This window comes from Verruconis gallopava (assembly GCF_000836295.1).
Source record: "Verruconis gallopava strain CBS 43764 unplaced genomic scaffold supercont1.91, whole genome shotgun sequence".
NCBI classification, from domain to species: Eukaryota; Fungi; Ascomycota; class Dothideomycetes; order Venturiales; family Sympoventuriaceae; genus Verruconis; species Verruconis gallopava.
In genome coordinates, this window is record NW_015622227.1 from 1 (window position 1) to 26,797 (window position 26,797).

General features: G+C 52.1%; 9 protein-coding genes across 15 annotated transcripts; 7 read left to right on the forward strand and 2 right to left on the reverse strand.

The window, feature by feature from the left end:
- Positions 1-3,310: 3,310 nt before the first annotated feature.
- On the forward strand, positions 3,311-7,677 carry PV09_09599 (the record flags this gene model as incomplete). Of its 6 annotated transcripts, none has more annotated exons than XM_016363685.1 (9): positions 3,311-3,419; positions 3,886-3,908; positions 4,522-4,864; positions 4,952-5,004; positions 5,101-5,108; positions 5,204-5,297; positions 5,523-5,675; positions 5,740-5,791; positions 5,843-7,677. In XM_016363685.1, coding segments are annotated over 9 exons (1,539 nt in total), but the record flags the coding sequence as incomplete, so codon positions are not given. The 6 variants fall into 6 exon arrangements, with proteins under 6 accessions (XP_016208471.1, XP_016208474.1, XP_016208475.1 ...); XM_016363688.1 differs by having other exon boundaries at positions 3,414-3,760; XM_016363689.1 differs by having other exon boundaries at positions 3,414-3,661.
- PV09_09600 (uncharacterized protein) lies at positions 7,630-9,191 on the reverse strand. Its single transcript, XM_016363691.1, has 2 exons — positions 8,612-9,191; positions 7,630-8,479 (listed from the first exon to the last, which is right to left on the reverse strand). Exons 1-2 carry the CDS (start codon positions 8,778-8,780, stop codon positions 7,695-7,697), a joined length of 954 nt encoding a protein of 317 aa, XP_016208477.1. The 5' UTR covers positions 8,781-9,191; the 3' UTR covers positions 7,630-7,694.
- Positions 8,985-12,512, forward strand: PV09_09601 (uncharacterized protein). Its single transcript, XM_016363692.1, has 3 exons — positions 8,985-9,631; positions 9,690-10,728; positions 11,172-12,512. Exons 2-3 carry the CDS (start codon positions 9,728-9,730, stop codon positions 12,031-12,033), a joined length of 1,863 nt encoding a protein of 620 aa, XP_016208478.1. The 5' UTR covers positions 8,985-9,631; positions 9,690-9,727; the 3' UTR covers positions 12,034-12,512.
- A 365-nt stretch (positions 12,513-12,877) lies between these two features.
- On the forward strand, positions 12,878-15,449 carry PV09_09602 (uncharacterized protein). The gene has a single exon (XM_016363693.1). The coding sequence runs from the start codon at positions 12,968-12,970 to the stop codon at positions 15,266-15,268; it is 2,301 nt and encodes a 766-aa protein (XP_016208479.1). The 5' UTR covers positions 12,878-12,967; the 3' UTR covers positions 15,269-15,449.
- A 524-nt stretch (positions 15,450-15,973) lies between these two features.
- PV09_09603 (uncharacterized protein) lies at positions 15,974-18,267 on the forward strand. The gene is made up of 3 exons (XM_016363694.1): positions 15,974-16,295; positions 16,363-17,724; positions 17,784-18,267. Exons 1-3 carry the CDS (start codon positions 16,230-16,232, stop codon positions 17,913-17,915), a joined length of 1,560 nt encoding a protein of 519 aa, XP_016208480.1. The 5' UTR covers positions 15,974-16,229; the 3' UTR covers positions 17,916-18,267.
- A 369-nt stretch (positions 18,268-18,636) lies between these two features.
- On the forward strand, positions 18,637-20,374 carry PV09_09604. Of its 2 annotated transcripts, XM_016363696.1 has the most exons (4): positions 18,637-18,945; positions 19,010-19,245; positions 19,297-19,809; positions 19,862-20,374. In XM_016363696.1, exons 1-4 carry the CDS (start codon positions 18,766-18,768, stop codon positions 20,211-20,213), a joined length of 1,281 nt encoding a protein of 426 aa, XP_016208482.1. In that variant the 5' UTR covers positions 18,637-18,765; the 3' UTR covers positions 20,214-20,374. The 2 variants fall into 2 exon arrangements, with proteins under 2 accessions (XP_016208482.1, XP_016208481.1); XM_016363695.1 differs by having other exon boundaries at positions 19,010-19,809.
- Positions 20,375-20,710: 336 nt separating this feature from the next.
- On the forward strand, positions 20,711-21,705 carry PV09_09605 (uncharacterized protein). The gene has a single exon (XM_016363697.1). It carries the CDS (start codon positions 21,171-21,173, stop codon positions 21,564-21,566), a length of 396 nt encoding a protein of 131 aa, XP_016208483.1. The 5' UTR covers positions 20,711-21,170; the 3' UTR covers positions 21,567-21,705.
- A 209-nt stretch (positions 21,706-21,914) lies between these two features.
- Positions 21,915-22,505, forward strand: PV09_09606 (uncharacterized protein). The gene has a single exon (XM_016363698.1). The coding sequence runs from the start codon at positions 21,944-21,946 to the stop codon at positions 22,391-22,393; it is 450 nt and encodes a 149-aa protein (XP_016208484.1). The 5' UTR covers positions 21,915-21,943; the 3' UTR covers positions 22,394-22,505.
- A 1,131-nt stretch (positions 22,506-23,636) lies between these two features.
- PV09_09607 (uncharacterized protein) lies at positions 23,637-26,093 on the reverse strand. Its single transcript, XM_016363699.1, has one exon. It carries the CDS (start codon positions 25,787-25,789, stop codon positions 23,840-23,842), a length of 1,950 nt encoding a protein of 649 aa, XP_016208485.1. The 5' UTR covers positions 25,790-26,093; the 3' UTR covers positions 23,637-23,839.
- Between the last annotated feature and the right edge of the window lie 704 nt (positions 26,094-26,797).

Sequence of the window (26,797 nt, forward strand, 5' to 3'; positions counted from 1 at the left end):
TTTTTTTTTTTTCACCCTCACGCGTGCTTTTCCAAGTTCCCCATCATTACGCTGCACCTTGATTCTCATGGCAAGGGTGTCGCACCTCTGGAACTAATGGGTTTGCTCGGCATGGGTGGCTTGATGAATGCGTGCTGAAGCGCATGGATTGTGTCTCCTCCATTGCGTTTTCTTAGGATGCATGGTTGTTACTGCTTTTTGCACCAGCCATGGCGGACTGCAAGACACTGCACTCGGATGACGGGGGGAGCGCTTTCGCGCGCGATGTGTTTGTCACATACAGGTGAAACCCGTAGACGCGGGGATGGTCTTTAGGGTGACGGACTTCGATCGGGGACCGGTTTTTCCGCGTGACGCCAGCCCGCACGCTCCAAAAGAGTCTGTTCTCGTGCGCTGTGATGATGATACGGAATGGTATTTGACCTCAATGACAAAGCAGACGAGGCAGAAGGCCCGTAATCAAAGCGCGGCATCAGGCCTGTTCACGTCCAGAGCTCGCATGGCCTGGGAAAGAAAAACGGGGAAGATGCAACGGATAGCGCACATGGCCATCTGGTCTGCTGCGGTCAAGCATCACAGATCTCGCCTCTGCTGGGACGAGCGAGCCCAGTGGACGAGAGAGCCGAAAGCTCATCCTCGTGTGACGACCATTGTGACGGGAGCGGGCAAAGATCGAACGAACCAGGCCAGCAGCGGGTAGGAGCATGGAAGCTGCAGTAGTACGCTGCACACCCTGCTGGAGTGGGGGACGGGCCTGCGTACACAGTACAAACGTTTGACGCGAGAACACGCACTCGTCCTTTGCGGGCTTGGGGGAGTCGGCAAGGCGGCTGGTGAGATGCGCGAAGAGAGGTGGTGAAGGTCGCAGCGCTGCCAGAGCCCCAACCAGGCGCAGCCGTCTCGTGCGCGCTCCCGAATCGCTTGACCCAGCTCGTGTAGGCAGATCCCATCTCTGGGCTGACACGAGAAGGACAAGAGAATTTTTTCCAGGTACGAGAACAAAGCCGGGTATTGTTTTCTTCTGCGTCGAGGGCCTGCATCGGATCAGGTCACCGCGCATCCGAGCAGCGGTAAGGCTGGTTGGGCTGGAGGGCAATTCTCTTTCTTTTTCGGTTCGCCTTTGTTTTTGGCATCGCGTCCAGCTTCTGCCTCCGATCCGGGTCGTAGTGACGGCCGCTCTACAGAACGTCATGCGCCCGTGCAAACACTGATGGGACAGGCGCGAGTCAATACGCTTGAGGTATTTTTTGCGCCGACTACTGCTGCTCTTGGCTGGCGTCTTTCCTGTTCGCTTAGCACCCTCGGCTTAAGCGGTCGCAAGTGGCCCATCTGCGATTCCAGCGATCGGCAAAGCGAACCACAGCTATCCGCGCAAGGTGAACGGAGTAGCGGATCAAAGGTTTATGTTCTGTCGTGCAAAGCTCTCGGAAGCGGGCAAAGATCCTCGCCTCGCGGGCGTTCTCCGTCGGCGCCCTCAATTTCGAGGCCGCCGCACCGGAGATATGTCCTTGGCAGTGCTCTCACGGCAGCGCGTGCAACGCCCACAGCCTGCCGACCGAAGACGAGGGCTACGTGGACATGCGCGAAGGAGACGACAGGAGAGGAGAGGGTAGCCATGCCTATCTGCCCGTTCCTTTCTGATCTTTCTGATCTTTCTGATCTTTCTCCGCTTTGCTTTTCTTTCACTAAGCGACAAGACGGACAGTGGTTTCAATGTGTGGCGCTTACGTGATGCACAATGGAGCACAGGCAGTCGGCAATGAGGATGGTGAATGCGAAGATGTGAAGAAGAGGATGGCTGTGACGGAAGTGGTCGTGGTGGAGACTTGGGATAAGACGGGTTTGACGCGACGGGGCGCTTCTGTTTAGGATGCAATTGACGGTGTTACTGCAGAGCGTCGTACTAGGACGGAAATTTAGGTTAAGTTACGGGTTGCACAATATGTACGCCGTCGCAGTGGATGACGTGTGGGCGTGTGTTCAAGACAGACTAATAAAGTTTCTGTCCTATTCGGAGTGGAGCAGCCTTTCCTCATCGCCGCCGTGCCTGTTCTTCTTGTTCGCCTGTTGCTTGCTGCTACTCGGCGGTGCCTGCAATGAGTTATCCTCTCGATTCTTGTCTCTCCCCTTGCGAGACTCCCTGTAGTGAGTTACAGTAGCACACTGGCTCTTTTTTCTTTCTCGCATCGCCCTCCCTGAGAGCGTCAGCCCCATCTCTCCCGTGCGAGGCGTTATCGAGGCGCTACCTGTACCACCGTCTCGGGATCTCTCTGGCTCTCCACTGCCCGGTTTTTCCTTTCATCGTGCTTCGTCTGGTGAATGATCCCCGTTCCTTGTCGAATGCTTTGCACGCGAGTCCTGCTCACGTCCTTTTTACTCAGCATCGTGCTAACATCTAGTTGGCACACCATCAATTACGACCAAACCCCCCCCCCCCCCCTTCCCCTCCCTTCCTCTCCCTTCCTCTCCCTAATCGTCCGCCGTTGAACAGCAAGCTCTTTCGACTAGCTCGGTCTCGCACATTTGTATGGTCAGTCAAATAACCATTGATTCGCTGCAAAGATCGAAGCATGCACTAGTGCTGTCTCTTGTATCGCGTCCACACCTTCGTAGCCCCTCTCGCTGACGGCGTGTTATGTCGCTCCCACCTGTGCGACACGGCACATTCCCTCGCGGGCAAGCCAAAAGGCTCCAGGTGCTGAACAGCACACAAAGGCATGCGATGGAATGCAGAGCCTGTTGGCGCCGACAGCTGCGGTTGCACGGCTGGGTCAATGCCTCGAGAGCACGCGCGCTAAGTCGAGAAGCAGCGGCGGGAGGACGGTTGTTGCAGGAGTGAAGGCTGTCCTTTTGCAGACGTGTCAAACATCCATGCTGGCATGACAGCGGCGGTGGAAGCAGCAAGCAGCAGCACCAGCAGTAGCAGTCTCAGGCTTTCCGCACTCACAGTCCATCATCGTAGCGATCATCGACGATCCCGGGCGTGGACGGCTTGGGGCGCGCAGTCTGCCACTTGTACCGTCGATGTACAGCGTTGAGCGAGGCTTGCGGCCCTGCGTCTGGCAGATTGCCGAGCAGTCAGCTCTGGGTCGCGGACACGCAAGATCTGCCGTCATGACGGACGAGCCTTGGAGCGCTGGCAGGCGTTGTTCAGCTGGCTCAGGTCCCCCTAACGACTCCGCTTCGCACTGGGCTTGCCGGCCGCGCCAGCCAATCACAGGCCCGCGACGCCGCTTTGGACCCAGTCGCCGCCATCCCTGTCACATTCGCCCCAGAAGATTTCATCTGCGTCTTGCATAAGGCGAGCCCGAACGTTTCGCTCTGCATCTGCGCTGCGCTGCCTCCTCTGGCATCTGAAAAAAATACCAGCTGCTGCTCCCCTCCCCTCCCTTCTTATATTGCTGTGTGTGCTACAATGGGTAAGTGCCGCTCCGTCCTCTCCATTGATTCCTGATGCATCCTGCGCCCTCCGCTCGCATTCCTCAATGAAAACGCTGCTCTGAGCCCGCCCGACGTCCTCCTGTCTGTCCCCCTCCAACCTGTCATCCCGTCATCCTGTCCACCTGCCCGCCAGTCCGGCCGTCCGCCTGCTCGCTGGTCTTGCTTGCTTGCTTGACTTGACCTGGAGCCTCCGCTGTCCACTCTGCCCTGTACCAGACCTGTCTGTCCGGTCCTGTCCTGTCCCTACTGCTCCTGTCACCCTCCTGTCCTCACCCAAGGCCGGCCTTTCCTCACTACCTGGCGCTGCCCTTCGTCCTTGGTAACACCCTCTTGGCCCCCTCCAAGGGTCGTCTGCAACATCTCCGTCTTGCACGTTGGACTACACTCCTGCGTGCGCGCGTACCCGCGTGTGTTCTTCTTTGCTGACTGCTCATCCTCCAACAGCAGACGACAACTACCGTCCAGGCGTAAGTCTTCACATCCTGCCTTGACTGCCCAGCTCCTCTCTGCCCCTCTCCCGATCACCAGTTCGTCGTCGCACACCATGCTTCCTCTCGTCGCACCGGCTGGGGGTCAGGACAGTCTGCACGAGTAGTGCCTGCTCTGACCAGCTGGTTGGCGGTGGTCCAGCGGCGCGCCATCGTGCATGCTGCGCAGAATCAAGACGCGCGTACGCAGATCCGAACATGCAATGCTCGAGGCAGACGCGCACCTGTCGTCCAGAACACACAGGAACACAGCGCCGGTCAGACACACGCTGGTCAGCATGGCCGGTGTGCGCCGGTTGGTCTGATGTCAACTCGTGTCTTGGCGCTCCATTCCGAAGCAACGCGCGCGCCGGCAGAAAAAGTTCACGTCGCACAAGGCTTGCTCCTCCCGCTGTGACTGGGTCGCAACCTTTCCAACACTCGACCGTTGCGTTTCTTTCCCTCTGCCTGTCCGCTCGAAAACTGCACACCCAAACCCCCCTTCCCCTCACCTAAACCCTTTTCATTGCCGTTTTCCCGCTGCGTTTAATCCCCCTCCGTCCGCCCTCATTCGTCGTCAAGGATGATCAACACTGAATCGCATTCCTCTCAGCGCGATCGTTCCCGCTCTCCTCGACGACGCTCACGAAGCCCACGTCATCGACGCTCCTACTCACCTCGCAGCCGCTCGCGAAGCCGAGACGGCTATCGGCGCAGCGACCGTCGCTCCAGATCACCGGGCCAGGGAGCCAACTCTTCGGCGCAACAAGGCAACTACAACACGTACGGCAGTGGTGGCCGTGGATCCCAGTCGCGCGGCTACGAAGACAGAAGCGCGGCCCCCAAGCAAGACATGGCGAGTGCACGCGAGAATTCGCAGCAGGACCGCCGCGTCTACGTCGGCAATTTGTCATACGATGTCAAATGGCATCATCTGAAAGACTTCATGCGTCAAGGTTCGTGCTGTCCTCACCGTACACTGCAAACTGAGAATACAGTGAGGCAGATGCCACTGGGGACAGATGCTGACGAACTGTGAATAGCGGGCGAGGTGCTCTACGCTGACGTGTTACTACTTCCGAATGGAATGAGCAAGGTGGGCTAAGTCGATGGCTGGTTATGCTGGCTTTTCTTTGGTTTGTGAAGGACATTTGGTTGACGGGTAGGACCTGGTCGTCCGGCCGAGATATAGGGTTGCGGGTAAGTTTTATGTCCTCATTTTCCTCCCCCCCCTTGAGGTTGGGAGCACGTGCAAAATGAGAAAGAAAGGCGAGACTGACGCTTACGCCCATTAGAATCGTGGAGTATCAAACGCGAGAACAAGCGCAGAATGCCGTCAACACTCTCAGCAATCAGAACCTGATGGGTCGCCTCGTCTATGTTCGTGAAGTAAGTGGTCATACCTTCCTCTTGTCGACCCAGCGCTCTTCCCTCCTGCCTCCTTCGACGTCACTCCTTCCGCCTCTTATCTGCATCAACATAATCTGATGTCATAATGCACTTGAGTCATTTCTCTCTCACTTTTCCCTTGGTGAAGTTTACCATGAATCACCAAGCACTTGACTTCCACCTTGCCATCTGCCATTGCTAACGTCTTCTTTTTTTCTGTTGCAGGATCGCGAGGCTGAACCTCGCTTCAATCAACCTAGCGGTATGCAACGCGGTGGTTATGGAGGCGGCTACGGTGCGCGCGGTGGCTACGGTGGTGGTGGTTTCGGTGGTCCCCCGGCTGGTGGTGTTGCAGGCAACCAGCTCTACGTGTCTAATGTTTGTCTCCCATACTGATTCTAGTCGCGGTCGTGAATTGCAGGATAGCTAACAACGGGTGTAGCTGCCGTATACAGTTGGCTGGCAGGATTTGAAGGACTTGTTCCGTCAGGCCAGTGAGTGACGTCCGAATGAAGTTTGGATGACCCAAAGCTGACGTTTAGTAGCCCAAGTAGGCAATATCGTTCGTGCCGACGTTCATATGGGTCCAGATGGTCGACCAAAGGGCTCCGGTATCGTCGTCTTCGACAATGAACAGGACGCCCGCAATGCTATCCAGCAGTTCCATGGCTACGAATGGCAAGGTCGCGCTCTCGAGGTCCGTGAGGATCGTTACGCCGGCGCTGCTCAAGGAGGTTTTGGTGGCCGTGGTGGCTTCGGCGGCGGCTTCGGCGGCCGTGGAGGTTTCGGCGGCAGGGGTGGCTTTGGAGGCGGCCGTGGAGGTTTCGGAGGATACAACCGTGGAGGATACGGTGGTGGCTTCCAGCAAGGTGGTGGCTTTGGAGGCGAAGCGCAAGCGAATGTACCTCCAAATCCATTCACGGACAACGCAACCTTTGGCGGCGACCCGAGTCCAATCATCCATGTTCGCAATCTCCCGTGGTCCACGAGTAACGAGGATCTCGTTGACCTCTTCACCACAATTGGTCCTGTGAAGAAGGCAGAGATTCAATACGAGCCCAACGGCCGCTCAAAGGGCTCTGGTGTCGTTGAGTTTGATGCTACTGAGTCTGCCGAGACTGCCATTTCCAAGTTCACTGGGTACCAATATGGTGGTCGTCCCTTGCAGCTGTCCTTTGTCCGCTACCTGAATCCGCCAAATGGCGCTGGCGAGGCTATGGACACTGCAGGTGGTCAAGAGGCCATGTAAGATGATCTGCTAGACAGTCTGCTGATCTCCCGCAACGTCTAGGCACCATTTATGCGTTTGTCAATCATGACCTGAACCGCAGCTTTGGCCTAGACGACATGTCTCCCAAACCTCTTAACCCTTGTCATAAGGGCAAACAGCTCCCGCGTCATTCTCCGCCACATCGGCAGAACATCAATGGCAGCTATAAAGGTTTTTGGGAACTTTTTGAACGGGCAATGCGGGAAGACGAGGTTGCATTCTTCCTCAGCGTGCCGCCGTACATGATTTCACCGGGAGGGGCGATTCGCAGATTTATCGAGCAATTCAACAATGATCTCAGCTGGGTGGTCGAAATCCATCCAAACAGTCCATCGTTACGCCCTCCTGACTGATATCGATTCGCTGGCGTCCGATTTTCATTATTGTTTTCATTCCACTTGTCACCATCACCAAAAGCGATTACGGGTTTATTCGATTCATTTCGGATAGGGAGGCATGTATTTGCTACGGAACAAAGGCACAAAAAAAAATCAACATCGATTCAAAAAAAAAAATGAAGGTGAAACAAATGTAAAGCTGGGGAAGTAAGGCAGGGGTAGGAAGTTGATAGCTAGGACAACGGGTCGTCTTTCTTTCTTTTCATTGAAGGCAAGTTCGGTATTGTGGAACTTCTGTTGTGATGGCCCTGTGGTATTGAATCGGGTTTAATCGTGAACGTTAATTGGGATGCAATGCACCCCACACGTGCTGGCCGGCCGGGTAAGGCGTGAAGTTTGTGCATCTGTATAAGTGAGGTTATGGCCCTCGATGAGCAGATGTATTGCATCGAGCTATATTCTTTCCCAAATCTTCAGCGAGCTAGGACCGGAACTGCCTCTTCTATGGCTATTTTTCCAAGCGGCAAATATGGTGGAGTCGTTTTCCAGAGTCTGAAAGCATTCACTTGATTTTGAGGGCTATGATCAATCACATGGTTGATCAAAAAACATGATGACATTTTTTTCGAGGATTTGGGAGCAGCGCCTTATTAGGCCACATGCAACTTTGTTGAATGGATAACGAAGTGTTTCTTGTATCATCTACAAGAAAAGAACAGGCGAACGGCCGTATGTATTACTATTCGACGAACATCTAAAGCTTTTTTATTGACTTCTTAAGTGTAACATCTACATATCTACTAAGCTCTTCCCAGTTTCCACGTCATGATGTAAGCCTTCTTTTGCGCTCGCTCCAGCCAACACTCGCATCATCCATTCATACACGGCCCATTGAACAGCGTTGACAATAAAAGCCCTCACGCTGCAGATGCCTAGTCCACGAAAGAACACTGCAAGCCCTTCGCTGGCGTAGGCTTGCCTTGCAACATCCAAGGCGCCCATTCGCCGAAATGGCTTGAGAAGAGGCTCGTTCTCTGAGCCTGAACCACGCGATGAAGCAAATGCCTGTGTCTGCACGCGCGTCTTGATTACGTCGAGCGGAAAGATGCTGGCCCACGTCACGACGCCGGCTATGCCACCCGCGACTAGGATCTTGACACCTGCTTGTCTCGAGGTGTCGTCTGGGCTGTCGGCATGGAGAAGCCGCTTGGACAGCTCATAGCTCCAGAAGTAGAAACCGTAGCCGACGGCATCTCGCACGCTTGTCACGCCGCCGCCGAAGTACAGCCCGCGGATCCCGCCGTGGGAGGGAGAGGACCATATCTCTTTCGCAATGGCGAAGGAGCTCGTCGCCGAGCCGGAGGAGGCATGGGCGACTTGGGCCCTGCACTTTATCAACTCGGTCGGCGCGCTGACGATGAAGCTGGCGAGCCCGCCCATGGCACCGGCAAGCCATACCTTGGTCAGATCAGTCGGATGCTGGAAGGACTCGTTGAGGAGTGTGAGCGAGCGGTTGTACGTATAGTAAAGCAAGCCATTGAGGGCTCCGTAGCCAAGGATTGGCGCTGTAGCTCCTGCATAAAAAGAGACGTCAGTCATAGTACTTTTTTGCCTTTATTCCAGGTTGGACAGGAAATTCGTTCGGATCGAATTCAAACACCACCCGATCCAGACGCTTTTCAGCAGGAACAACGGCGTGCGCATACCTCTGACGAGCGTACCGGCCTTGTCGAACGTTCCACGCAGCGAGGCAGGCGACGTCGCACGCACGCTTGTATCGCCAGCTTGTAATCTAGTTTTAAGCAAGTCGAGAGGATTTCCGATTACGATGCCCGCCGCGCCACTGATGTAGCCGGCCCAGAAGTCTGCAGACATGCTCGTGACAGCATAGTCATCAGTCTGTCGCAACGGGATCTGTCTATCGATAGCTGTGTTATGTGGAGACTAGTGGTCCACACCTTGGTATCTCTACCTCCCCTCGTGCGGGCGAGATTGTCGACTGATGGAAAAATGAGGATAATCCCACACTCCGGTGTCGGGAGCGAGAACAACCTTGGCGGGGCAGTCCGGACTTTGACATTACGCTTCCCCATGAACCGAACAGCGAATTTGGACGGCTGTAGGCCTGGGCAAGATGACGTTGAGTTCGAGGCGAGTGCAAGCATAGCCTACTGGAGATCCGGATCGTATCCGCAGAGGCCCGTATTTGTGCGCCAGAGATCGATGAACGATGAGGAACGTCTGCTGCGGAGCATGCATGGTCTGGGAGTATGGAGTTTTAGGCCGGGTTGGACTGAGCACTGAAGAGGATAGAAAGATGGAGGTGAGGTGTCGAGCATGATTGGGCTAGAATGATGTCTTGCTGATGGCAAGGTGAGTGGCTCTTCACGTTTCACAGCCAAGGCCGGACCTGTAAGTTAATTATTGAGGCCGGAGGACATGAGCGTTGGAGGCGGCGCAGCACCGCATGGCACCGCACAGTATACCATAGCACGACACAGCACAACTCAGCACAGCACGATGATGGTGCCTGGGTCCGATCCACAGCGCTAAAACGTCAATGACCTGCAGGCGAACATCGTCACCCGCCTCAAAGTCACGGCTCTTGCTGACTTCACATCAACAGCTTCCACCACATCACAAGAATACTATGTTTCTAGCACCTCGCACGTATGAAATCTTGAAATGAACTCTTCAGTATCTTCGTTTTTCCTGCTTGTCCGTCCGTAAGATGCCAAATTCTCAAACATCCTCTTCTTGATTTCATTCTGTTGACCGCTCTAGACTCCCCTCCAGTCTCGACGACTGACCGCTAGTCTTACATGCCCTCGCAACCTCGACCAAGTCCGTGGGACTTTTCAGATGCCGTACAGCTTCTGCACAGCACTTCGCTCGACAAGCATCATCTTCCCGCTGTACGCGAGCACGCAAAGCTCGACACGTCGCCGAAGCCAAAGCTCTCAGGGCTGGGCGATTTCAGCAGATTGTGGGAAGCAATTGGCATAACATCAGCTGTGGAAGGCAATGAGCGGCATCCCATTCTACCTGAAGATGCTGCATCCGGGGCTGATGCTGTCCTCGACCCCAACCACCCGCCTGCCCCGCCACTTAGGGATGACACGTACGCCTCCGATGGTGGGTGCTATTCGGCACGGAAGAGCGTTACTTGGAAGGATGAGCTGGACTATATGGACAGCACAGATATAGCGACAACTCCAACCTCGGACGATGACCGTGTACACACGCTTGGATCGTCCTTTGTTGTCTCTAATTTGCAAGATCAGCAAGACCCTGTCGGGGCTAGAAAGGAAGCCAAGCGTGCGAAGAGGCAGAGACAGAAGCAGAGGAAGCTTCTTGAACAGGTCAATCAACAGAAGGCTCGGGCACGTAAAGTTGCCAGTGATATCGAGTCGGAGTCCGAGATTCGAGACCGCACCAGGCAGACTCCAGCCTCTAAGGCGAGTAAACACCCTAAGTCAACGATAGTTGACCAATCTGTGCGTAATAAGGCGATGTCTCGAGGCTCTCCGAAGACGAAGATTTGTCGGAATGCGGAAAATGTACTGCATGCAGAAGCCGCCAACGCCTCATCTCCGGAAAGACACCGGAGAACTCGATCCAAGGACACGACTCAAAAGGGCGAAACATTGGCAACGCCGAAAAGGGTTGCACTTTCAAACCATCTTCTACCTTCTGCGCTGCCGCAACATTCTGCTAAATTGCGACCTGCCCAGGAGCTGTCGCAGTCGCTTCAGGCTCAGTTCGAGAACAATATACCTACACAGATTCCAATGATGGCCACTCCAATGCGGAAAAGAGCACAGCAAGTATACCATTTCCTTGTATTAATAGCTAAATATATTTCAGGTCCGAGCGTGGATCTTTTGTTCGCGCATGTCTCTGAAACATTTTCAGGAGTGTGCAAGATATCGAGATCTCGCTTGCGCCTTGAAATTGTATCAAGACTCGTCAGGGAAAGGATGTTGGATCGCAATCATGACGGAGGGCATTGTGGCTGCGGAAAAGACAGATTTGTTCATTCTGCATTCATCCCTTCAGGATGCTGCCTCGCTCTTTGTGTGCTAGTCATTTCCGATCAACTCATCAGTGACTCCATCCGGATGGGTTGTAGACTGGCTACTTTGCGCAAGCTTTGCAGGCACTTAAGCGGTAAAACAACCGGAGCATCTAGCATCCTTTACTCGCTTAGCCAATATGCTTTGTCAATATTTGTGTTCAAAAGACACGAGCTAACAGTCAATTAAGGGCACCGTTTCAAATTCTTGAAAAGGAAGAACGCGATCTTCAGCTCTTTCTACGCCTCGTGCACGAGTTTCCCGACGACAAGAAGTGGCTCACGCAACCCGTGCTAATGGCCGACCACAACTCATCTCCGTCTGGTATTCATGTCTTTGTGGACTTCTCCAATATATGGATTGGCTTCATGGATCACTTGAAGCAGATGCAGATGCAGATGCATCATTGCATCCCCCACCAGAATATTTCGTTTGACGCGCTTGTCCTTCTGCTCGAACGTAGACGACCGGTCGCGAAACGAGTCCTCGCAGGCAGCTACCCTCTCATGCCTGCCATGGAACTTGCCAAACAAATCGGATACGAAACGCTTATACTTGAGAAAGTTTTCAAGTCCCGTGAGCCCAATGAACGACAACGCCGCATGCTTGCCCTGCAGTCGCGAAATTCGTTTGCTGCTCTTGGAACACAGAGCGGAACGAATGGCAGCTCACAGGTCAGTATGCTTAGTACCACTCCTCCAACCGCATCCACAGGTCCAGTTCAGGCTTTCTCGCCGTCGCCCGCCTCTGAAAAATGGGTCGAGCAAGGTGTTGATGAGATCCTTCACCTGAGGATTCTGGAGTCTATCGTCGATACGGACATCCCTTCACGCATGGTTGTCGCAACAGGCGACGCTGCCAAGGCAGAATACTCGGAAGGGTTTATGAAGATGATCGTAAGAGCTCTGAAGAAGGGCTGGTTTGTGGAACTGGTGGCTTTTTCAAAGAGTATTAGCAGCGAATACCTGAAGAAATCGTTTAAGGATCAGTGGAAAGACCAGTTTCAGGTAATCGTGCTGGACAAGTGGGCTCAATTCTTGCTTGATACGTGAGGTGGAATGACGAGGTTGGCACTGGATATACTTGGGAGTCGATGAGCTGCTTTTCGAAGATGTGAATTGGCTGGTCAGGGAAAATGCTTTTTTTCCGTTCTTCAACCTCGACTTCGGACAGTTCACTTCTACAGGAAGCCAAATATGACACAACAAGAGGCATTCAAATGCCTTGCTGTTGGATTGAACACCTTGCGAAGAGGAGCATGCTAAGCGGACCTCCTGTTACCGTTCGGACCTTACAGTCCAGTGCTGCGTAGCGTAAGAGGTCAGACGGTCAAATATGCTTGTGCCCCGTGAGCGACCGATTTCTGCTGCCAACAACTGATCTCTTGAGCAAATAGAATGCAAGCAAATCGAACTTTCGAACTCGATGACATTGTACGATAGTTACTTTTCCACAGCAAATGCACGAGCACTCTCCCACTACTCGATTAGTTCACCATGAATTGCCTCTCTCAGCCATGACGCAGTTCCGGTTTTCCTGTTTTGACAGCTGCCGATGAGACGATCATGACATTGAAAGGTTGAAGATTCAAGGGTGCAATACTTCAATTGTTGTATGTGTGTAGAGAGATTCTCGAATGAGAGAGGTGGGTCTTTTTCTGCGTTGAATAAGAGTAGGATGTCAGCTATAGCGGCCGTGTATACGCAGCTGAGGTAGGGTGTGATGGACTATTCGGTAAAATCCACAGTTGATAATCGGTTCGAAATGTGGAGGTGCTACTCCAGCCACACTTTCCCAAGTTGGCAAAGCCGATTGTGCTTATTCAGCCTCCGCAAAGGTGCGGGCCGTCGTCAATTTTCAGTCATTACTTCAACCCAAAATCTACTTTGCCCGCCCCCACAACTCGCCTCGGGCGCCGTGGATACCTTTGTGACGACGCTCCTCGGGAGCGATCGAACCGTTGCAGATAAAAATTTGGTCGCCCTCATGGATCCAGGCCACGAGAACCGTATCAGAAGTCCCTCAGCGGGGCAAATGTTTGGGTCCTTCAACTCGCCTTCAGCGCTGCAAACGAACGGCAAGGCCTCGCCAGAGTCGCAACCAACAAGGAAGCGGAAACACGCTGGCGACCATGATGGTGATCCCGGGCATGCGCACTACCAGGATTCGGGAGCAAACAGCTACTCGCAATCGAATCCGGATCTGGACTCTTACATCAAGTCGAAGCGCAAGCCGCGTGAAAAGAAAGCCTGCCAGGTGTGCAGGAAACGCAAAGTTGCATGCGATCAGCAGCAGCCGTGTCTTAATTGCATCGAGCGACGGTATCCGGAGCTGTGCATCTATGAGAATAGCACAGAGCACGTGCCCAACCGGTCTGATATAGGCACTTCTACTGCGACACATCAAGGAGCCCACAGAGAGGTCGCAAGAAACGCCTCGTTACTGACGCCCGCGGAAACATCGTTGGGCTTCTCGCCAGAGAAGCTGATGGGTGACACGGTGACAATGCCGAGAGATTCGTTCGAGAAGTTGATGGCCAAACTGGAGCACTTTCAGCGAAGCACCAGCGATCTGAATGCGGAGATCAGGGGTCTGATCAATGTCGCATCGGTATCCAGTACTGATCTTCGACAAGAGAGCGGTGCGTCGGGTCCCTCTCATTTCAACGGAAACGCATTGTCGGCAGGCAACGCCAAGGAAGACTCGAATCTGCTACTCTTTGACGGGATCCATTCCAAAAATGAGCTCACGGGACAAACGGTCCACGTTGGAGGGAATTCGGTTCCCGCCTTCGTGATGCAATACAGTTCTCAGCTTGAGGATCTTCTGGGTACCAACGTCTTGCCAGCCTTTGGGCTCGAAAACGAAAGCGCTACGTACCCTTTTGTCTCTCTCTCGGACCTCAGACAGGGCAGACTTGCACGCGTCATTGAAATGTGCAAAACACTGCCCCCCGAACAGGACATTGATCGTTACTTCTCGAGCTTCAGGGACATCTCTGGTGTAGTGTATCCTGCTGTTGCCAATATCGAGAAGTTTGAGAGCGAGCTGTTTGAATTTCATCTAGCTCGTGCAGAAGCCCTTTCTCATCCCGTTCCCTATGGTATTGATGAGCAATCTGCATATGGTAAAAAGCTCAACTGGATCGGATTGCTCTTTGCGACACTTGCGTCCGGCTGCCAATGCACAGATGTCTCTGTCAAAGAGCTCGATTTGGCTTCGCGTGTCTTTGTTTGCTGCAGCTTCGAGTGCCTACGGATGACGAATTTCTTGTCCAACCCATCGCTGGAGACAATTCAAACTTTACTCGTCCTTGGCAACGTGATCTCGAACACGATGAACGCGGGTGTTGCATGGTCGCTGCTGGGGATGACCACGCGCTTGGCACAAGTCCTGGGTCTACACAGACCGTGTAGGGAGAGCATTCCGCAGAATCTCAAAGATGACCGGTGCAAGATTGCGTGGACCATGATGTGGCAGGAAAGTCTGCTTTCAATCACATTCGATCGTGCGCCGGCATCAGCAAGCATTTTCTACACGGAAGGCAAAGGCCTTCCGTACGACTCGTACGCGGCCGATGGCTCGTTCTCGTATGCCGGGTGCATGTATCAGGTTACAAAAGTTGGGCTGGAACTGCTACAAGACCGAGGGATCCCGCGCAGCACCAACGACATGCTCCATCGCATGCAACACTACGAGCAGCTGCTTCGGCAGATTATGAGCAACGCGGCCGCACATCTGAAGTCCTCGCAGCACTGTCAGTCCCTGCAAGAGCAACTTCAGCACTGGGCATTGTATCTACACACGTCGTACATCATGTCTGAAGTGTGCCGCGAAGCAATCAAACCCAAGATCGCGCAGACGGAGCTTGCTATGACGATGCGTCAGACTTGTCTCGATAGCTTGACAAACACGGTGAGAGCATTCCTGGGGCTGAACCGTCTGACCGCGTTTGCGTCACACAGCTGGTCTGCGCTCTCCCGCGGCCTTTCGTCTGCTCTTGTACTCGGAATTCTCGGCCACGGCGAAAAGAACGAGGAGGTGCACGCGCTATTGAATCAACTGCTGATGCTACTACACGAGGTCATGGCGCGCAACAGCGACGGCGCAACGGAGCTGTCGACGCCGATTAAACGATGGATTGCCACGCTAACAAGACTCACGGGAGGCAAGAGTGTTCGGCAGGGAAGCAGCGCGAGCACGAGCACCAGTCCATTCGTAGAGTTGGACAGCGACGAGAGTCCGTACACGCAAGCGGATAGCATCATTTGGGGTCCGATGGTTTGACGGGGTTGGTTACCTGTAAAGCGTTTCTTACGTCTGATTTCTTTTCTGTACTGTCTTTATTAGGGTTCTTTGAGTACTTCGTAGCCGCAACCGGTCCTTTGCACACTCTGGCTTACGGGGGAAGACCTTGGTGTTCGTTCGCGCGCGCGTGTGTATATGTGCGTGACTTTTTTTTTTTTTCCCTGTGTGGCCGCGGGTTGGCGCTGTCGGAAAAGGTCATATCCGGCGCTTGGGTGGACGGAAGAAGTATAGAAACGAGAAGCACATCGCCTTGAATTCTCTCCCGGAACAGGAGACTTGCAAATGTTAAGAGTTTTGAGATGCACGCTGCTCGATGGAAGAACGGTCCAGCATTGTCTTTTCACTGCAGGTGGAATACCACGGCGTGATCGTACGACACGCAACGCAACTTCCTTAGTGTTCAGCATTCACTGTGAGTGGATCGCGCCTTAGACTCACGTGAGCTCCACTGACCGAGGTGGTCCCGCCATGGACGGCGGTCGCGATCATCTCGGTCGCACCTGCTGCTCCGTGGAGAGCAGCCGAAGCTAGCCGCCGACGTCGCAGGCCCGTGCGTCTACAGTCGGAAAGTCCCGCACTTTCGCCTCGCACCTGCCGACATCAGCGTTCCGCGTTGTGCTTGACCCCAGACTGAGCTCTTTCCGCGATCAGCTCGCAGTAATGCCATGGGCTAGGGGACGGTGGGGAACGTTTGGCCGTGTCTAGCGTCAATTATATGAATGTAGACTTTCTTGTCTTACCAATCCAATCCTACCTACTCTTCTCGTCACTCTTGCTCGCATTTCCTGTGCTGCTGCTAGCCAGCTTCTCTTCTCGCGTGTGGTCGAGTAGAGAGTGTGATACACGTTTGAACAAACAAGGCTGCGTATGTGGCTAGCGGAGACGCTCAATTGCACCAACTGCCTTTGCACGTCCGAACACACGCAGATAAACCCGCACAATGCCGTCGTCAGCGTCGTTGTGCTTGCGAACTGCAGGCCAATTCTCTAAATCATCACATTCGAGGGTACGTGGAAAGCCGGATTCGATTGCGACTTATGCCTTTTATCGTCTGCTCACAAGCAATCATGTAGACACTCCTACAAGCACGCTTATTCTCCTCCTCCCTGCCAAGATCCCGCATCAATAAGGTCCTCCCTTCCGCTGCGGAAGCCATCAAAGATCTCAAGAGCGGCTCCACCGTCTTGTGTGGTGGTTTTGGCCTTTGCGGTGTTCCCGACACACTGATCAATGCTGTGAAGGAGAATCCGTCGATTCGGGATCTGACCGCCGTGTCAAACAATGCTGGCGTCGTTGGGTCCGGCTTGGGACTGCTGCTTGAATCCGGCCAGATCAAGAAGATGATTGCGAGTTACGTTGGCGAGAACAAGCTGTTCGAACAGCAATACCTAAGCGGAAAGATCGAGCTCGAACTCACACCCCAGGGCACTCTCGCCGAGCGGTGTAGGGCTGGCGGACACGGCATTCCTGCATTCTTCACCCCGGCGGCATTTGGTACCGTCGTGCAGACGGGAGAGCTGCCCCTCAAACACAACGCCGACGGCACCGTAGCGCAATACTCGCAGCCGCGGGATGTGAAGGTATTCAATGGCAAGAGCTACGTCATGGAAGAGGCCATCAAGGGAGATTACGCTTTTGTCAAGGCATACAAGGCGGACAGGCTAGGAAACGTGCAGTTCAGACTCGCTGCTCAGAACTTCAACGGCGCGATGGCGCGCAATGCCAAAGTGACCATTGTTGAAGCAGAGCACATCGTCGAGCCTGGCGAGATCGACCCGGTCGCCGTGCATGTCCCAGGAATCTACGTCAAGCACGTCATTCAGTCGACGACAAAGAAGAACATCGAGAAGATTGTCAACGCAAAGACTCCTGAGGAGATGAAGGCCGGCGCCCTTGGATCAGGCGATGCAGCCAGTAAGCGTGAGAGAATCGTCAGACGCGCTGCGAAGGAGTTCAAGAACGGCATGTACGCGAACCTGGGCATCGGTATGCCCATGCTCGCCCCTACCTTCGTCAGCCCTGACGTGGAAGTGCAGCTACAGTCCGAGAACGGCATTCTCGGACTGGGCCCTTACCCAGCTAAAGGCCAGGAGGATCCAGATCTCATCAACGCCGGCAAGGAGACCGTCACCCTTCTTCCAGGTGCTTCGTGCTTTGGGTCAGACGAGTCCTTTGGCATGATCCGCTCAGGCCGCATTGATCTGACGATTCTCGGGGCAATGCAGGTCAGTGCCCGAGGCGATCTTGCCAACTGGATGTTACCAGGTAAGATCAAGGGCTTCGGTGGCGCTATGGATCTCGTCAGCAACCCGCAAAGCACCAAGGTTGTCGTAACCATGGAGCACACGGATAAGAAGGGCAGGCCGAAGATCCTTAAGCAGTGCGAGTTCCCGTTGACGGGCAAGGCTTGCGTGAGCAGGATTATCACGGATCTGGTGAGTAGAAAGTCAAGAGTCTTCATAAGCAAATTAAGGAGACTAAACCGTTTTTGTAGTGCGTGTTCGATGTTGACTTCACGGATGGTCTGACGTTAATCGAGCTTGCGGATGGTGTAACCGTCGATGAAGTCAGGGCCAAGACCGATGCGCCTTTTAAGGTCGCCGACGATGTGAAGCCTATGCTCTGAAGTAAAGTCTTTGATTCCCGTGTGTGGTAAAAAAAAATTCAGCAGGCTTTTGCATGTTCGACGGTTTATAGCATACGGTTTGTGGCGCTGTAGGATAAAGTGATACTCTACGGCATTGCGAAAGGACAAATGCTTCGCGAATTTTCCATTTTGTATATACTTTTCTTATTTGGCAAGTAATTTATTCACTAGACAAACACTGCTAAAGTTCGTCTCAGAACGAGAGGCAGAAATGCTTTCATGGTAATGTGAACAGCGCGGGTGCAGCACCTCCGTTGATAGCCAACGAATACAGATTTAGCGTAGAAGACTTCCTTAGCTGAGCCAAATCAATGAATTCAGTTGTACATCACGGCGTTGATCTGGACAATGTATTCCTCCATATTTAGTATTTCAAGTCTAAGACAGAACGGACCAGCGAAGTTGGTAGACGGTGCGGCAGCTTGCGATGTCTTCCATAAGCTCCCCAGACTTTGCGCGTTCTTGATCAGTTAAACAGCCTGACGGCTGTCCTTTCACGACAGATTGCAAGATAAGATGTCCACAACATTCGGCCTCGTCGGACAAATTGCAAAATGCCGATGGCGGGTTCACCAGGCCTGCTAGCGTAGCCGCGCTATATTTAGAACCCGCTAAGATCCGATATGGCCATAGCCACATCGATTTTGGCAGTGGGACCTGGAGGGGAACAGCTCCAGGGTAGCTTGGACCATACCGTTAAGTCAATTGTTGATGGACACAATCCAGATATCTCCGTATTGTCCTCGTCTGCAGCTCCAGAATATCGCTTGATCTCTCGAAGACGGCAATTGCGTTCCTTGTCGGTCCCACACACGTCGTTTTATGCACCATGGCAGCTCCCGGGGGCAAGTTCTTTATCCAGGAGAATATGAAGAAAGTGGCGCCGCACCACGAGAGCTGGGAGAAGCTGTGGGAGACGAAGTGGAAGTTTCCTGCTACCATGGGTGTCTACCCGTTCATGTTCGGTGCTGCGAAGGACTTCGAACCTATCCTTGAGCGCATGAAAGAGGTGAGCCGAACCCCTCTCGAAATTCTGCACGGTGCTCTGGTGCATCGCTGATCTGCTTCGGTAGCAAGGTCTTAAGGAGCCGTACGACTGGGATTCTTACCCGGACAACTTCTTTCCTAAGGCGGAAGAACTCGAGAAGAAGGCCCTCGAGGCGGAGACCGAAGGCGACTTGGAGAGGGCTGCCGAGTACTACTTTAGGTCTTCTGCTGTGTACAGAATATCCCGGTTCCCGGCCCCAAGGTCTGCAAAGCAGCGGAAGGGCTGGGATAAATCCAAGGAGGTCGTGTTGAAAGGGTTAAAGTATTCCTGTCGCACGATTGGTGCTACTGACTTTTTGCTAATGTGCTCTAGACTGAGAGGCGAACTTGGGGGATTCTCACCCGTCCACGAAGTGCAGATCCCCCACAAGCACAAGGCTGGAAATGATAAAGACATACTCCCGGTCTTCGTTCAGATTCCAGACGGTGCAACAGAAGGGAAGCCTGTGCCCTGCGTCATCATTGTCACTGGCCTCGACGGATATCGGACGGAACTATGTGTTTGGGCAGAAGGCTGGCGAAGAAACAACGTCGCCACAATTATCATGGAGATCCCGGGAACTGGTGACTCGCCTGCCGATCCCCTTGATCCGAACAGTCCGGACAGAATGTGGTCTACGCTGTTCGAATGGATCGACACGCAGGATACAATTGATAGTCGGAAGCTGTGCACTTGGGGCTTTTCAACAGGTGGCTTCTATACAACGAGAGTTGCATACACGCACTACGAGAAACTTCTTGGTGCGGTCAATCTAGGGGGTGGAATGCATCATATGTTCGACCCTGAATGGCTAAACGAGGTGAACCATCTCGAGTATCCGTTTGAGTGAGTTCTAGCGAACTTCTGCAGCATTAAGTATATTGCTAACGGCCGCAAGTCTCGCAAACACATTAGCCTACAAGTGGGGGTACGGTAACGACGTCGAGACCTTCAAAAAGGAGGCCTCAGACAAATTCTCGCTGCTTAAGGATGGAACGCTCGATAAGCCCCAGTGTGCACGTCTTCTTCTCGTCAACGGTACAGAGGATGAAATCTTCCCTATCGATGACTACTATTTGACGCTGCAACACGGTCCGCCCAAGGAAGCACGCTTCGTGACAGGTAAGAAGCACATGGGTGAACCTGATAGTTTCTTCATCATCTTGAATTGGATCTACAAGCTCTTTAACCTGGAGGCAGATGCTGGTCAGCAGCTGAGCACTTTGCCATTTAAAAGCAAATTTCCATAGCCAGACAGCATAGACAAGACTATATAAGCGACGATAATGATAATAATGATGATGATGTTGTTGTTGTTGCTGTTGATGATGACGACGGTAGCAAAGGCCAGTTTGGATCGATTACGAGCTAAATGAACTTAGAGCGAAGAAGGAATGATGAATTTTCAGCCCCAGCCCGCGCATGCCGAACAGACTCGTATGAGCGGGGCACGTTTCGCTCTTGGATTCTCTTGGTAGAGGCTCTGCTTTTGCCATTCCATCGCATGCAATGGCCTTGCAAGTTTTGTGCACAGCCTCCAAGAAAGTGAGCGCAACCAAAACGAGTGCTCTCTGCTGATGAAATACGAAAAATACCCAGCTTTGTTGCCAGTTTGGACAAGACATTTTTTATTGGGTCTGACTGGGTTGGTCCGCGTGTTTGCTCTTTATTTGGTTTGGTACCTCAGAACCAAACCACTTCCGGACCATCTGCTGTGAACAGAACGTTACCACATGACGGGCGAACAACAGGATGACCTCGCACTTTTTATTTTTCGACGGTTCGCCTTCAGCTGGAACGATCCAAGTTTGGCATGCTCACACAATTCTTTTACCCTAGAACCAAACCGGATTTGTTCGTTCGTTCATAGTGGATGTTGATCACCTGGTCATCGACGTCCTCCACATTTGAGGTCTTACCAATCTGACTAGTGACGCTAATGGCTTCTCTGGTAGCGTGTAGCTTACATGGCTCGATATACTATTCTTGGACGGTAACGTGTAGATGTCTATTCTTAAGATTTTGGAGACGGGTTCGTCCTAAGGTTTTCAAGGGGTATAAATGGTCGGTATGCCTGCAGTCTCGGAGAACTTTTACTTCAGCCATCGTAACTGCAGATACGTACCTCTCAAAGACTTAAGAGACTCGAAATCTAAGGAAACAAACATCGCAAACGCCGAAAATTCGTCAACTTTAGTCATTTCATTATGAAGCCAACATTCGCTTCTATTCTGGCCATCTTCACGGCTACTGTCTCATCCCTTCCAACTTCACAAAATGCCCCAGCTTCTACACAGACGGCTACGGTCTCATTCAGCAACGACCAGACGGGCGCGCATGCTCCTGTCGTAGCTCCACTTGACGGAACGATCATCAATCTCTACAATGCCCTCACAGGGACACCCGTTGGCGTGCCGGTGCAAGTTCTCGCATCTAGCGTTCAACTCGTTCAATTCCCAGGAACTGTCAACTGCGTCATAACCAATATCAGTGGTCAAGTCATCGGAACCTTAACGGCCGAGCACACGTACGCCGATCTTGACGGCACGAGCTCGGCAATACCTGTCAACCTGGCCGGCGCTACGATGCAATGCTCCTCCTGATTATTTCTCGGACTATGATGTGAGGGTTTTATGCTGATTGAATTTCTTCTGTCAATATTGTCGGTCATCTAAATTTGTTAATTTACTGCATGGGTTAGAAGACATATAGATCATAACAATACCACGATTCAAAATTTCCAAGAATGAGCTACGTGACTCTTACATTTATTGTACAACGCTGTGCGAAAAGTCATTGATAAGCTGTACTTTGATAATTTGTCCCACATTTTCGACATCATAATATGAGGCAGGACCATACGCAAGGCTGTGGGCCTTGTCGCCTGACCAGGAAACAAACCCTCCAACATGTGCACAGATAATCTCTTCGAACGTCCTCTTCTTTCAATCGTCAGCTTCAATACCACGAGCCTCGATGAATGAAGATCATATTGCCGAATAATATGGATATAGCTGATCAGGAAGTTTCCGATGCCAGAATGGGAGACGTCATGGGCTTTACGAGTTTTGGTTCACGACCGGAAGTAAAGAAGCGTAAAACATCGCACGTGGATCAACCCGTAACATCAACAACAGCGCACGTTACAACGCCGCTCGCAAACAGCGGATTCCAGAATACTCAGATATTGACACACAATCCTGCTCAAATCACACAGCTTCCTACAGATGCATCTTCAACTTCACCCACGTCTGAGCAGCCCAAGAACGCCTTTCCAACTGGGGTTCCTATGGACATATTCAATAAGCTGACTTGGAAAGAACTGGAAGCGTATCGCAAAGGTGTTAAGAATGAAAATGGTGATATCGCCTGGTTCTTACCGAGTTTCATTGAAGACCCATGGGCGAAGCTCGAGAAGAGCGCGAACTAAGGTCATTTTGTACGGCGAAGACTAGAATTTTGCATCATTCCTCCTCCAAAAGCTAGCAGATAAATAATTTGAGCAAGTTTCTCCCGCCAAATGGTCAAATCATAAAACGTGGTCGAGCAATCTTTAACGCCTTCGCTTAAAGCTAAACCATATTGTACAAAGTTGCTGTTTGGACTACGGTCGATACGACTTTGAACTTAAGAATCAAAGCCATTGGCCAGAGCTCGCTGTATTAGACATGACATCATCCAACACTTGTTGCAGCAGGCAGAGCTGGGCAACATCACTTTCCAAAGACATCTAATTCGTTGAACATCAGAAATGGCTAAAGTCATACGAATATAAGAATATTTGTGACCAGAGTGTGGGGAAACTCAGCCATGTTTTAGTTGCTGAGAACAAAGCCTCAGAGTCCCACGAAAGCTGTAGAAGTTCCATGAGGCTGGATAGGGATCATTTGGGTACCACGATTATCAGCACTTTTAAGTACTGAATCTACCCAGAAAGAAGTATAGAAAGGCAGAGCTCGTTGCAATGATCTTAATTTCAGTGTATGGTTGCGCAACTGAACGAGACAACAACCTGCTTAAATCTATCCCTGATCTAGCCATGACACTTGTTTTGGTATTAGTGCCTTTTTATGGAGATTGAGGATCCTAGGTCAGCTAAGAGAATAACGACGTTCGCAGCGCTCTTCCACACTGCCTCTAAGATCAGCCTTTTGTACTCAGCATGTTTTGGTCTCTTGGATTTTTATTTGTTCCTTTTATTAGATACGTCTTTATTCTTGTTCAGAACTCTGATGATGAACCGCGTCGCTTATAGATCCAAGCTTACTCTCTTTTTCCTTAAGAATCGGTCTGATAGTGTGACGTGGAATTGAACTTGGTGCAGCAACAGGTCGGTGCTGCATTCTGTTCAAACAACTACTGTTCAAAGAACAGTTGACCATTTGATTAGCTCAATTTCAATCAGACTCTGTTCTTAGTTACTCCAAACACTACTTGAATACATTTGAGAGCTTCAAATAAGAGGATACGGTTTTGAGCAATTAGAGTGATTATCTGGAAAAGTACAAATGCATCCATGTAAGTAAACAATCATGGAAGAGGCACGGGATAATGCTCAGAGATTGAGAGCCAGTTACAAAAGGCTATATCGATTTCAACAGCATTGAGGAGGGGCGAAATGGAATGTTTTGGGTGAAACAGCAGAGAGAAGACTCGAGAGACATTGTGTCCATCTCATCGTGGAAATATTCAAGACGTTTATTAATTCGTTGAATCGGCATCTCAGTGCGCAATCATGGCACTGCGCTTCAAAATGCCCTTCCAAAAAGCTATCCAATTGTACATCCAGAAGCAAAGGCCTTACATAATGTTACATCAACCGCCGTTACGCTCATTTATCGTCATATTTATTTGTTTCTATCCTCGTTTTGAATGATCAGTCAGGTGTGCGCATTCCCAGTTTTCCGCTAGCCTCCATCGGCCCTTCGATGAGTGCATCATAATCGCTGCTCGCTTCAGAATTCGGCCGTGACAGTGTCCGTCTCAATCCTGGTAATGGGTCGCCAGTGTTAGATTCTCGTCTTAGATTGTCGAGCGGAATTCCGAAATCGTCTTCATCCCACTCGTCTTCCTCTTCAGTGTGACTGCTGTTCCAGGCACCCGGTATACGGCGCTTTAGATCTCGGGCACCCTGCATATTGCGCATTATGCGGGCAGCAATGTCAAGCATCAGCGAGACAAGATGCGACGGAGGGCCCACAAGAAGAGAGTATACCTTTTGGACCAGTGCAACAGAGATTGCACGTCTGCGGCTGGGAGCTTGTGAGGTAAACAGTTGTCGATTAGTTCGAAGTGCTTGTTCATTACTTGCGGAGTCCGAACTTTGATCAGGTATTCTCACTAGGCGGATAGTGTCTGGAGGTGTGACAGCATCAGTAAATGGGAGCTCGTGATCCTCATCAGAGTCACTGATTAGCGTAGGTGTGGATGGATTAGAATTCTCTCGTGTGTCTTCATTTAGCACTGCGGCCGGCGTTAACTGTGCCGGTGTTCCTGGTGTTACTGTAATCTCGGAGATCTGCCTCGAGTGATTGTTACGGCTGGCCTTAACTACAGACATATGGCCAGTATCCATCAGATTATTAGATTCGTCATTGGCCTCTCCAGACGCGGAGGCGGTGGTTGGCTCATCTGCGCTGTAGAACGAGTCGTGGCTGCTTGCTATGCTTCCGTTATCAGATGTTTGGCTTGTTGACCGCAGCATGGATCTCATGGACACTACAGTTCCAGTGTCAGGGGGAAACCCAGCAGGGGCCTTGACGGAGGATACGCCATCTACAGATAGCGACAAAGGCAATGCGGATGGACAATAAGTGTCTGGTGAGGCATTGAGCTTTGCTACTGCTGATGAAACCTTGCCGATAGCTCGCTTTTCAGTGATATCGTCAACGACGCTCTCGTCTGTCACACTACCTTCATCTTCTGTCGTCTCCTGGCTGCTGCTTGTGCTCTCATCGGATCGCGTTGTTGCTCGTGGTTGCGAATGTCGTTGCCATGAAGTGTTCCCATCATCTTCCTTATTTCTAGGTGACCACTGCGCCCTATGTTCCGGATCTTCAGGTTCCCACACTTTGTTCAGTCGCCATTTTTTTGCCTTTTCGCGTGGCTTGCTTGACTTTCTGCTGGGCGTTTTTGGAGGCTCGGATGGCTCTGGAACGTAGCCTCGTCGGAAGGGAGAGGGGGTCTTCTCATACTGAAGCACGGTGCTTAAAACTCTCTTGAATTCCTCTATAAAGACCTTGTCCATCTCTGAGGCGAAGGGAAGCTCGATGCGGTAGAACTGCCCTTCTCGAACACGAAGTACGAATTTTGACTGCTCGTCCACAAGCCAGCATTGCGATCTCTTCAAGATAGGATGAAGCAAAGGACCAGAGCTAAGGAAAGACACACCGGAGCTTGGTACGCGGTATATCCTCAACTGTCCTGCGGCTAGCGTTCTCTCGGATGGCGACACCCATGCGAGCGTGCCTGGATCCTTTCTATCGGCTAGCCTCCCTCCGTCGGCATTAGTTCCAGTCCGTGTGACGGAGGAGCCCAATATGTTGAAGGAGACAACCTTTGCCTCTGGGTGCACGAATAGGGTTTCGACAGCATCAGGTGCTGCGGCACCTCCGCCAGCAGTTAGGAAGGCATTGGGACTTCCGACTAATTTGGAAGGCAGTGAGTGTACGCGGCTCACAGTGGCTACCGCCTCGTTCGTCGCTCGCTTTGGAGCTTGATCCGGCGTTAAAGACGTAGGTGTCGGCGTCGGCGTCAGGACAGTCGCAGGCGAGGCAGGCCGAGTCGAGGGGGTTGATTGAGTGTCAACAGCAGATTCAGACTCCATGACCGTAATTTCAAGTTACGGCCCAGGGCATGGCGAGAGAAGACGTCTGTCTGCTCACTAGACTCTATCGATGCAGTGCGTGCTATGCATCAATGGAGAGGGAGGATTGGGTGGGTCAACAAGAAGCTATCGCCGGATGTGCTGCTCTCGAAGGGCGAATCAAACGAGCATTCAAGGGAGGAAAAGACGTCCTCAAGAGAGGCTCATATGAAGTTTAGGCCCGTCTGTCTCTTCTTGATCAACCACACGTGAGAAGTCCAGACGCGCAGGTTCAGGAGACGGGCTGCTGCATCGCGTTGGCCGGTCGGTTGGTTGTTCGGCGTGATCTGTGGCCGGTTTGTCGCAGTGTGATACCGCGGGCACGCCAAGCAAAGCGCCACAGTCTCGCGTTGCCGCCGAAGAGCTGAGCCGTCCAGCCTGAGCTGGCTTGTGTTCGCAGCACGTCTGTCCGTAGATACGTAGATGCATTGGCAACCATAGCTATCCGAACCTTTCTGCGTCCTTTCTTGCTGCATTCCGGGCCAACAGAGCTCCTGGACGCACTCGCCGGACCTACCATCTTCGAGCTTGAAGACTACGGGAGATCTGTCCTACGACAACGGGTAAACGCTGGCCGGCGACGGTAGACGATAAGCAGCACAAAAATGACCCCTATAATACGCAACAATCTGTTTTCAGCTTGTTTGATTCGCCGAGTTTCCCTGTGACTCTTCTGCACAGTGCTAATAGCCGTATCTAACGTTTCTCCGACCTCACCAACCAGTGCTCAGAGCTCATCTATGGCAATTTGCAACCCACGACTATGCAAGGCCATCTGGTGCGATTAGCCACAATACAAAAGCGCATGCGGGTCCACAAATCAAATTATCCAATGTCGAAAAAGGGCATTTCAGAATTGTTTTCCAGCTTTCAATTGGGAACTTCCGCTATGAAAGGCAAACTGAGGGCTTGAAAGCCAGTTTACGTCTTTCGGTAGGGACGTTAAGATCGACTCTGACAGCACGTTTT

Coding starts and splice junctions, on each gene's coding strand:
- PV09_09603 (XM_016363694.1), top strand. CDS start 16,230: ATGCCGTCGTCAGCGTCGTTGTGCTTGCGAACTGCAGGCCAATTCTCT. Junction 16,296..16,362: donor CTAAATCATCACATTCGAGG/GTACGTGGAAAG, acceptor GCAATCATGTAG/ACACTCCTACAAGCACGCTT. Junction 17,725..17,783: donor GCAGGATTATCACGGATCTG/GTGAGTAGAAAG, acceptor CCGTTTTTGTAG/TGCGTGTTCGATGTTGACTT.
- PV09_09606 (XM_016363698.1), top strand. CDS start 21,944: ATGAAGATCATATTGCCGAATAATATGGATATAGCTGATCAGGAAGTT.
- PV09_09605 (XM_016363697.1), top strand. CDS start 21,171: ATGAAGCCAACATTCGCTTCTATTCTGGCCATCTTCACGGCTACTGTC.
- PV09_09607 (XM_016363699.1), bottom strand. CDS start 25,789: ATGGAGTCTGAATCTGCTGTTGACACTCAATCAACCCCCTCGACTCGG.
- PV09_09604 (XM_016363695.1), top strand. CDS start 18,766: ATGGCAGCTCCCGGGGGCAAGTTCTTTATCCAGGAGAATATGAAGAAA. Junction 18,946..19,009: donor TCCTTGAGCGCATGAAAGAG/GTGAGCCGAACC, acceptor CTGCTTCGGTAG/CAAGGTCTTAAGGAGCCGTA. Junction 19,810..19,861: donor CATCTCGAGTATCCGTTTGA/GTGAGTTCTAGC, acceptor AACGGCCGCAAG/TCTCGCAAACACATTAGCCT.
- PV09_09601 (XM_016363692.1), top strand. CDS start 9,728: ATGCCCTCGCAACCTCGACCAAGTCCGTGGGACTTTTCAGATGCCGTA. Junction 10,729..11,171: donor CCAATGCGGAAAAGAGCACA/GCAAGTATACCA, acceptor CAGTCAATTAAG/GGCACCGTTTCAAATTCTTG.
- PV09_09602 (XM_016363693.1), top strand. CDS start 12,968: ATGGATCCAGGCCACGAGAACCGTATCAGAAGTCCCTCAGCGGGGCAA.
- PV09_09600 (XM_016363691.1), bottom strand. CDS start 8,780: ATGTCTGCAGACTTCTGGGCCGGCTACATCAGTGGCGCGGCGGGCATC. Junction 8,480..8,611: donor GGCCGGTACGCTCGTCAGAG/GTATGCGCACGC, acceptor CTTTTTATGCAG/GAGCTACAGCGCCAATCCTT.